The sequence below is a fragment of the Plasmodium gaboni genome, chromosome 10, assembly GCF_001602025.1.
Source record: "Plasmodium gaboni strain SY75 chromosome 10, whole genome shotgun sequence".
Lineage (NCBI taxonomy): Eukaryota > Apicomplexa > Aconoidasida > Haemosporida > Plasmodiidae > Plasmodium > Plasmodium gaboni.
Genome location: NC_031490.1, coordinates 996,814 through 1,007,895, shown reverse-complemented (window position 1 = coordinate 1,007,895; position 11,082 = coordinate 996,814). Strand labels below are relative to the sequence as shown.

Below are 11,082 nucleotides of genomic sequence, written 5' to 3'. Positions count from 1 at the left end.
GAAGAAATCAGTTAGTATAAATAAAGATGCAGAGATAAATATATCTAAAGATGAAAATGATATAGAAAAAAATAAAGTAAATTTTACTATAAAATCAGTACAAAATATTTTATCTAAACAATTATTTAAGTCTAAAGGTAATCCACATATAATTAATAAAAGTAATGATCCCCCAGTGGTGGATACTAATAAAATTACTGTTGGTGTGAATATACCTGTTAAGAGTTCATTATTTAAGAAGGACGAAAATGAAGAAAAAAATAATTCTAATAATATGGAGGAGGAAGAAGAAAAGAAGAATGTAAATATGGAAAAAATCATATTAAATGAGAAAGAGGAGAATTATTTAAATGATAAAAGTATAAATAAGGCTGGATTATCTAAGGAAGATGATGTTGATATAAAAGAACCCGTTTTGACAAACACAAAAGAGGATATCATAAAAGGAGAAGATCAAAGTATTTATACAAATATTGAAAAAGAACAAGACATGAAAGAAGAAAAAATGAATGACAACACAATGAAAGATAACACATTAAATGATAACACAATGAATGACAAGGATAAATCTGATATTATAAATAAAAAGAACTCATTAGAATCTGTAAAAGAAAAAATAATGGAAAAAGAAATGTTAGATGAGAAAGATAAGATGGCACCACAATTATTAGAATGTAATAGTTTACAAAATAAAGATGAAAATATAAAAGATATGAACATTGAAAATTCTAATGATCATATGAAAGATAATATAACAAATAAAAATAATAATATGTTCATTAAAAAGATAAATATCAAAATGGTTCCTATGCTTAATAAAAAAGCTATTCCTAAAAGTAAAACTTTACCAGTGTTATTAAAAAATAAGATAAATATTTTGAAAGAAAATTTTACAACTAATAAGAAGTTATCTAATGACTCAATTGACAAAACGGAATCATGTAATATAAAAATGGATGAATATAAAGAAGAAGAGAAACAAAATATTGAAAGTGAAAAAAAAATTATAAAACCAACTAAAAGTATACATAAAATGATAAACCCAGGAAGACATAGTTTCTTTAATGCTAATAAATTATTAAATTCTATTGAGGTAAAAATAGGAGAGCATAATTCAAAAATGAATGAAAATGAGGAACCAAATAATATGTTGTCAAATAGTGTGTCTATAATATCTGATGGCAAAATGGATTCTTTGGACAAATGTGGTGAGGAAGAAAAAATAAATGATGTGAAGACAGATATAGATGAAGATGTAGATGTAAATGTAGATGTAAATATAAATGTGCAGGAAAATAAAAATCAAAGTGAAAAAGCAAAAATGGTTCTCAAAAAAGGAATACCCAAATTAATGATGAAATTTAAAGCATTCCCTACAAAAAAAATGGGCATTCAAAATTTTGAAAATAATAAAAAGGTAAATAGCTTGAGAAGCATAAAGGATGATAAAACGTTAGAGGAAAAAAATGACACATCAGAAAAAAGAGATGACACCATAGAAAAAAAAGATGACACCATAGAAAAAAGAGATGACACAATAGAAAAAAAAGATGACACATCAGAAAAAAGAGATGACACATCAGAAAAAGGAGAAAGCACATTAGAAAAAGGAGAAAGCACATCAGAAAAAAGAGAAGGAACATCAGAAAAAGGAGAAGACACAACAGAAAAAACAAATGAAATATTAAATAAACAATGTGAAGAAGAAGTGAAAAACGAAAAAGATCATACCTTACAAGATAAAGAGGACACACAACATATCCTAAAAACTACAAAGGTTATTCTTATGAAAAAAATACCACCAAAATATAACAAAATGAATATAGTAAAAATGGGAGATATTAAGTTTCCCAACAATATGAATAAATTTATAAATAAATTTCATATGGTAAAAAATTTATCAACATTGAAAGAATTCCCTGTTAAGAAATTAATAAAAAAAGATAGCAACGAAGAAAATAATTCGTTAGAGAAAATAAAAGTGGATGAAGAAAAAATTAATGATGCTGATATGGCGAAAGAAGCTGATGAGGAAGTCATGAAGATAGAAGAAGACTTAATGAATAAAAAGGTAAATGATGAAAGGGAAATTGAGATGGATAAGAATGTAAAAGATAACATTCAACAAGATAATATTCAACAGGATAATATTCAACAAGATGATATTCAACAAGATGATATTCAACAAGATAATATTCAACAGGATAACAGTGAAACCTCTCTAAATAAAAAAGAAGAACCAAACGTTGTAGCCGAATCAGCAACGATAGAAAACGAACCGGTAGACAAAATTATTCCAAGAAGTTTCTCTAAATCATTAAGCATTCCTATGAAAATTCCTACAATTAAAGAAAACATGAATAAAGCAAAACCAACATTTTGGAATAAACCAAAAGGGAAAATGTTCTTTTTAACCAAAAAAGAAAAGAGTATTTCGCAAGCAAAGGAAATTTTAAGATCTCTTGAAAAATCAAACAATTGAAAAGTTTAAATTAAATATGGAGATTTCAAAATGGATACAATGATTTCTTGTTTCTTTTTTGTTTCATTTTTTTTTTTTTTTTTTTTTTTTTTGTTCTTTTTTGCGTTTTTCTTTTTTTTTTTTTGTGTATATATAAGCTTAATATATTTTTTATTATTTTTTTGAACGTCAACGTGATATATTTGCAATGAAATTATTGAGAAATTTACATTTTGGTATTATTTTAACAGCCAAAAATTAAAAAAAACAAAATGTGCATGCACCAAAAAAAAAAAAAAAAAAATAAATAAATAAAAGACAGCTGTTTTATTAGTATTTCATTTTTTTTTTTTTTTTTTTTTTTTGAGCATTTTTCTGAACATGTTCAGGTAAAAATTAAAAACTTTGCGTATCCAAATTGGTTATATTATATATATATATATATGATAAAATTTGGAATATATAATTATAATATTGAATATGATATAATTCCACATATATATATATATATATATATTAATTTTTCTTATCAGTTAAAATATATTATTTTTTTAAAATTTTGTATATATATATGATAAAATTTGGAATATATAATTATAATATTGAATATGATATAATTCCACATATATATATATATATATATATTAATTTTTCTTATCAGTTAAAATATATTATAAACCGAATAATTTTCTTTTTATAATATTGTCCATTCTGTTTTTGTTTTTATGTAATCCTTATTTTCTTAATTTTTTTTTTTTTACAAGTTTATTTTTTATTATAAAAAAGTTTTGTACTTTTCAGAAAAATATATATATATATATATATATATTTATAGCTTATGTCACTGTAGTTATTATTATTGTTATTATTTGAAGCATATATCAAGAAAGAAAATAAAGTATATATGTATATAAAATTGATGTTATAGAAATAAAACGTATATACATATATATATATATATATATATATATATGCATAGTTGTATTTATATTATATATATTTTTTTTTTTTTTTTTGTTTAGCACAATGTACTATAAACAGTATTACACTTACGACACGTATTACCGACCTTACTATCCCCAATATGTATTATATGAAGTTCCAAGAGAAAAAAATGTATTTTGTAGTTTGACAGAAGCATTATGTAGCTGTGCAGTTTTGATCGTGACGACCTTCACTTCGTTATGTATTACCTCAACGGATTTAATAATAAGAGGATGTGATAATAAGAGGAACTGACGTGTCAATAAAAAAAAGGAATATACAAAAATATATATATATTATTATTATTTTTTTTTTTTTTGTGATTGTATTATTTATTTATATATTTATTTATTTATTCATGTTCCTACTTTTTTTAAAACAATTATATATAATACCTATTTAATTTTTTCTCAATATAAGATTTTTTAAAAAAATATATATATGTACAAAGTTATATATATATATATAAATATTGTGCCATAAATTAATATAATTATATATGTATATTTTTTATGCCATTAAATAAATTCAATAATATCGTCCGAATATGTAATATATATATATATATGCATGTACTTGGGTATTCTTTTTTTTTTTTTTTTTTTTTTTTTTTTTTTTTTTTTTTTTTTTTTTTTTTTTTTTTTTTTTTTTTTTTTTTTTTTTTTTTTTTTTTTTTTTTTTTTTTTTTTTTTTTTTTTTTCTTTATTTTCCCCTCTGTCTGTCTTATTTTCTTATAAAATGAAAAATTCAAATATATTTCTAAAAAAAAAAAAAAAAAAAAAAATGTATGATCCTAATTAGGTAGGAGAGACATGTTATTTTATTATGAATATGTTTAAAAATATATTCATTAATATAAATTTCTTAATAAGAATTATATTTTTAGCATCATTAAATAATTCACACATATATATATATATATATATCCAACATGTTAGTTGAACGTTTAAATTGTGTATGGATTGTATTCAGATATAAAAAAAATATTCCCTTTTGTATGATGTATTCGTTTTAATTATAACAAAATATATAAGTATGGATAATATTTTTATAAAGTCAGCTATTATAGAAGACTACTACAATATAGAGAATTTTTTTTTACATATAGATAATGAATTACACTTGACGGATTTACCCTTGCCTTGTGATTATAATTCATATGGACACTTTTATTTGTCAAATGAAGAGATAAATAAAATTATTTGTTCAGAACAGAATAGATTTGAGAAATATAATTTAGAAAATGAAGAAAAAATTAGCAGTTATATTTATGAAACTAGATATAGTAGATATAATAAATATAACATAAAAATGGATGAATATACATTAAGAAGAAATAATGATTTTAAAAAGAAAAATGTATATGATAATACAAGTCATCATAACATTAATAGTATAATAAATTATAAAAAAAGTGATGTAAATAAAAAATCAAACAGTAACAAATATTTTGATGATGATAATAATATTTTTATATTTAATATGTATAAAAAAAAGATGGAAGAAAAAAAAAATATAGAAAGATATAATCCAATTAAAGATGATAATATATATAGAAATATCCTTTTTGAACATTCTCAGAAAAATATAATGTTAAGAGAAAAGTATATGTCAAAAAATGTGATAGCAATGAATAATCCATATGGTACCCATTTTTTTACATATCCTTCTTATATTTTAAATAATAATAAAAAGGAGAAAAGAAAAATTCCTAATATGCCATATCGTATATTATCTGCTCCTGAACTTATAGATGATTTTTATTTAAATTTATTAGATTGGTCCAAAAAAAATATTATCGCAACTGCATTAAGTGATAAATTATATTTGTGGAATAATAATACCTGTACAAGTCAGAAACTATTTGTAGCAAACAAAATGGATAAAGATATAGAAAAAAACGATAAGGGAGAAGATAAAAGAAGAAATAAATATAAGAATAAAAAAAGAAAAAATGAAAAATCAAATAATGATAAAAATAATGACAAATGTGAATTGATTGAAACTATAAAACCATTAGAAAAAATCAAACCCCAAAAAACCATAAGTTCTTTAAAATGGAATAATATCAATGGGAATTTTTTGGCAACTGGTTTATCAAACGGTGTTGTAGAAATATGGGATGTCGAGAAAAGTGTAAGAATAAGAAAATATAAAAATCATAAATTAAGAGTTAATACGTTATGTTGGAATCATAATATATTAACATCTGGTGGTCGAGATAATAAAATTATAAATAGTGATATTAGAAGTAAAGAAATTTATTATATTGAATTAACAAAACATAAATCTGAAATATGTGGATTAGAATGGAATACAGATGGAACATATTTAGCATCAGGAAGTAATGATAATAGTATATATATATGGGATAAATATACAAATAAATATCTATTTCATTTTCTAAAACATAAAGCAGCAGTTAAAGCAATCTCTTGGTGTCCATATAAAAATCATATTTTAGCTAGTGGAGGAGGTTCAGTTGATAAAAAAATTTTCTTATGGAATATAAAAAATGGAAAATCTATAAATGAAATCTATACAAAATCTCAAGTATCTAATATTATCTGGTCAATAAATACTAGAGAAATTATATCAACTCATAGTAATTCATTAAATCAAATTATCTTGTGGAATCTACCACAACTTAAAAAAGTTACTACATTAAAAGGTCATAAATTAAGAGTACTACATGCAGCCTTAAGTCCTGATGGTACTTCTATAGCAACAGGTTCACCTGATCAAACCATAAGACTATGGAATATTTTCCCAAAATATGGAGACAAAAACATTTCTCTCTTTTTTCCCATATCAAATTGTTACAACACGGTTAGATAAAAAAAAAAAAATAAATAAATAAATATATATATATATATATATATATGTCATACCGTTCGAAAAAAAAAAACATATATATATATATATATATATATATATATATATACATATCACATAAAAAAATAAATAAATAATAAAATGGACAGATGCCTAAGTTATATAATTGAAAATATATAGATGTTATATATATATATATACTACTATATGTAAATTTATATAAAAAAAAATATATTTCTATATAAATATATATATATATATATAAAAAAAAAAAAATAAATATATATATATATATATATATATATATATATATATATATATATATGTTCCTATTGTAGTTATTTATTATTTTTTTGTTATGTTTATTTATATGTACAAAAATGATTTAATATTTAATTGTGAGTTTTTAAATATATACACACATATATATATATAATATATATATGGGCATATACATATATATAGATATATATATATATTTTTTTTTTTATGCTCTGACAAAATGTGTCACTTCTTTTATAACTTATATTTTTTATAATTAAATATGTCATTATCATAATTTACACTAGGACGTTTTATTTCATCCGCTAAAATATGAGATGAATAATTTTTCATTATTAATCGTGCATGTTTATTCCCTGAGTATTGATTTGTTTGAGGTGTTTTATCATATATATTATGTGACAACCTAGACACATTGAAATGTTTGTAATTATTATAAACTTTTTGATCATTTTCTTCATTTCCACTTTGCATATATTTCATATTATTATCTTTTTCATTCATATTACTATTTCTATAATTTAATTCATTTTTATATTTTTTATTTTTTAGGTGATTTGTATTTTCATTATGGGTCTTATTATTCATGTTGTATTTGTTGTATATATTATTGAAGTAGTTCATATATTCCATATTCTCCCCCCCACGATGTTTGTTATGATAGACATGGTAGTAAGCATCATCTATAAATTCATTACCATATTTATCATCATCATAATAATTATCTTGACTATCATCATTTAAAGAGTAATAATTGTCACTTATAATTTCATTTTCCTCACTTCTACACAATATCGAATTGTTATCATAGCTTTTATTTTCCTCATCATTATATAACAAATCCTTGGATGATCTTTTATTCCTTTTATTTATTTCATTTCTTTTATTCACTTCATAAATGTGCTCAATGGATTTCCTTCTTTTTTTGATTTTCCTACTTTTTGGCAAGGAAAAAACCAAAAAAGGTTTTTGTATACCATCATTTTTATAATCATGTATTTGTTTCTTCTTTTTATTTATTTTTTTTAAATTTTCAAACGTTATATCAAGTTCTTTTATTTTTTCCTCCATATTTTTATACACATCGTGTCTCTCTTCATTTTGTCTCATATAATTATCATAATTGAATTCTTCAAAAATATTGGAATTATAAATAATTTCTTTTTCTTCTTCTTCTTCTTCTTCTTTTTCTTTTTCTTCTTCTTCTTCTTCTTCTTCTTCTTCTTGTTCTTGTTGTTCTTCTTCTTCTTCTTGGTTCAGGTTATTATTCAAAAATGTATCAACATTATTGTTTGTTCCATGTGGGCACTCACCATTTTGATCACATCCAAAATTCTTATTCTTTTCATTTGTAAGAACATCATCATTTTCTTTTTTCTTATTGTCCTCATAACTTTTGTGTTTTTTCAAATTATTAAACATACCATCATAAGTATCACTAAAGATGTCCTCCTTTTTGTCATATGCATTATCTTTACTTTTAATATTTTGCATAAGATCATAACAGTTATCCTTATTAATATCTTCATATATACAGGAATTTTTTTTTTTTTCTTCGTCTTCTTCTTCTCTTAAATGTTGTATATGTCTTAAATGATTACTTTCATAATTAAAATCATAACTTTTTTTATTATAACAGTTTATTATATGTTCTTCTTCTTTTTCTATAGATGATACATTTTGTTCGTCATGTTGTAACTTTTTAATTTTTTTCCTATCATCACAAGAATGGTTGTTATAATAATAAATATTATTATTATTATTATTATTATTATTTATGATAAACGTATCGTTCATAGGTTGGTGCAAAATATCTTCGTGTTCATATTTCTTTTCATTTTCATTAAAATCACATGATATATTAAAATATGATGTAAAATGAACACATCCTGTTATTATATTATTATAATTAAAATTTGTATCATCCTTTATATATTCATTATCATATAGTGGTAAATATATTTGATCATCTAATTCATCCATACTAGAATTATATTCATCACTTGATGTATAATCAGATAAATAAAAAACTATCGATTTGTTTTCATTATTAGTGAATTCCATTTTTGATGATATATTAAAATTTGAATCCATATAATTATCTTCATCATCATCATCATAAATATTATTTTTATTTACATGCGATTTCATACATGAATCAAAATTGTAATCATATTTATAATCTCGTTTTACTGATTGCACATATTCCATATGATCTGTATTCATCATGTAATTATCATAAATGTGTTGAGAATTGTTTTTTATTTTTTTATTATTTTTATTATTTTTATTATTATTATTATTTTTATTATTTTTATTATTATTATTATTTTTTTTATTATTATTATTTTTATTATTTTTTTTATTATTTTTCATTATTTTATTCTTGTTCTTCTCTAATATATAAGATATTATATTACCAAAATATATTATAAGATTTTCTTTAAAATTTTTTGTAGAAAACAAACATAATAAATTTAATTCTGAACAAAAGTTTATTATGGTCTTTAGTTCATTTAAAGGAAGAGACATATTGTGATCCTGGAATTTTTTATTTTTAAAAAAATATTTAGTTTTACTAGATGGGATACATATATTTTTATTATTATAAAAAAATTGTTCTCTTTTTATTCTTTCTTTATTTAAACTGAAATCACAAGTTTCTAAAGAACTGATAATAAATGAATTATCTGTATTCTTTAAAAATATATTCCTTTCATTAGACAAATCTTTTAAATTAAGTAAAAAAAGAGTTGGATCTATCTGTATAATAGATTCATTTTTATAAATATAATTTTTCATAGGTGTGTTGAACGTTTTCAATTTTAATATTGCACTAAAATAGCTATTACACTTTTTAAATTTTATAATTATTTCTAATTTGTTATTATAATTAACATCACGTTCATCACTTTGACCACCCCCATTAATATTATTATCATCATCATTATTTATATAATTTATATTGTTCATATTATTTATATTGTTCATATTGTTCATATTGTTCATATTGTTCATATTGTTCATATTGTTTATATTATTAAATTTCAGAGTTATCTTCGACAAATGTAGATTCCACTTTTTGTCTTTTCTAAGATAAGACTTATTGTTATCATCTGCATACATACCATCACAAACGATTAATTTATTCTCATCATTATAATTATTATTTATTTTTGCTTCTTCATCTATATCATCTGTCATTACAAAGCGTGAATCATTTTTCTTCTGACTATTATAGGATCCATATTGTGAATGATTACTCCTCAGATGTTTAACTATCTTATGATTAAATATACAATTATAGAAATCTTTTGATTTTACAGTTCCATTGATTATATTCTTTTTATCTCCATTTATATCATTTAATATAAAAAATTTCTTATCAATATGTATCACCAGTTCATTTGTTAAATTATTTGAGCCACTTAATTCTAGCTTATTTCTTGTTAGCTTAAAATTAACGTTCTCACAAATATGCGTAAACAATTTTAATATCTTTTCAAATATTTCAATGTATGGTTTTTTTATTATCAATTCCATGGCGACCTACCACCTGATAAATGTCTAGCAAGTAATAAATAAATATAAATAAATATATAAATATATAAATATATATATATATATATATATATATATATATGTATATTTTTTTTTTCTGTATTATTTAAAAAAAAAACAAAGTCCATTGTGTAAAATGAACAGCCTTTTAATTTTACTATACACCACTTTTTTATTTATGTGGTCATTTACATTTAGCTTTTAATTTTAAATTGTTCCCCCATTTATTATTATTATTTATTATTATTTTTTTTATTTTTATTTTATATGGTAAAAATTAAAATCATACACGTATTATATATATGTGGGTATTACTTATAAATTACACACATCAAATGATTAAAAATATATCTTAAATGAATACATATATATATATATATATATATATATATACATATTATATATATTGCTGTTTTCCTATCAGATCATTATACTTTTGCCACATATATATGTACCATCTGTACCTTCAATATTCGGTTCGCTTTTTTAAAACATAATTTTTTATATGTGTGGTCCTTTCCTCTCTTTTTTTTTTTGAGAAAAATTTAAGCAATATATAAAAAAATAAATAATGAAATATTTAAAAGGTAAACATAAATATATATATATGTACATATTTATATGTATATATTTTTAATTTTATTTTATATTATTCAATATAGGAACATTTCTATATTATACATCTCTTATATATTCACACATAAATTTATACATATATAAAATATATATATATATATTTTTTTTTATTTATAGCTATTTTTTTTTTTTTTTTTTTTTTTTTTTTTACATGAACTTTTCATAATTTTTTTTTTTTTTTTTTTTTTTTTTGAAAAAAAAAATTTTTTTTTTTTTTTTTTTTTAAAAAAAAAAAAATAAAAAAAATTTTTTAAAAAAAAAAAAAATTTTTTTAAATTTTTTTTTTTTTTTTTTTTTTTTTTTTTTTTTAATATTTGCTTTTG

At 20.8% G+C, this 11,082-nt stretch overlaps 4 protein-coding genes across 4 annotated transcripts in view; 3 read left to right on the top strand and 1 right to left on the bottom strand.

The window, feature by feature from the left end:
• PGSY75_1026600 (hypothetical protein) overlaps positions 1-2,482 on the top strand; it is a gene marked incomplete at both ends in the record, with an annotated part of 4,974 nt that extends 2,492 nt beyond the window's left edge. Inside the window, one exon of the mRNA XM_018786038.1 lies at positions 1-2,482. This exon is cut by the window's left edge and continues 2,492 nt beyond it. Within this exon, the coding sequence (XP_018641655.1) occupies positions 1-2,482 (2,482 nt within the window).
• Positions 2,483-3,487: 1,005 nt separating this feature from the next.
• Positions 3,488-3,700, top strand: PGSY75_1026500 (hypothetical protein; the record flags this gene model as incomplete). The annotated part of the gene is made up of 1 exon (XM_018786037.1): positions 3,488-3,700. One exon carries the CDS (start codon positions 3,488-3,490, stop codon positions 3,698-3,700), a length of 213 nt encoding a protein of 70 aa, XP_018641654.1.
• A 780-nt stretch (positions 3,701-4,480) lies between these two features.
• On the top strand, positions 4,481-6,283 carry PGSY75_1026400 (cell division cycle protein 20-like protein; the record flags this gene model as incomplete). The annotated part of the gene is made up of 1 exon (XM_018786036.1): positions 4,481-6,283. The coding sequence occupies one exon, from the start codon at positions 4,481-4,483 to the stop codon at positions 6,281-6,283; it is 1,803 nt and encodes a 600-aa protein (XP_018641653.1).
• A 513-nt stretch (positions 6,284-6,796) lies between these two features.
• Positions 6,797-10,105, bottom strand: PGSY75_1026300 (hypothetical protein; the record flags this gene model as incomplete). The annotated part of the gene is made up of 1 exon (XM_018786035.1): positions 6,797-10,105. One exon carries the CDS (start codon positions 10,103-10,105, stop codon positions 6,797-6,799), a length of 3,309 nt encoding a protein of 1,102 aa, XP_018641652.1.
• Positions 10,106-11,082: the final 977 nt, after the last annotated feature.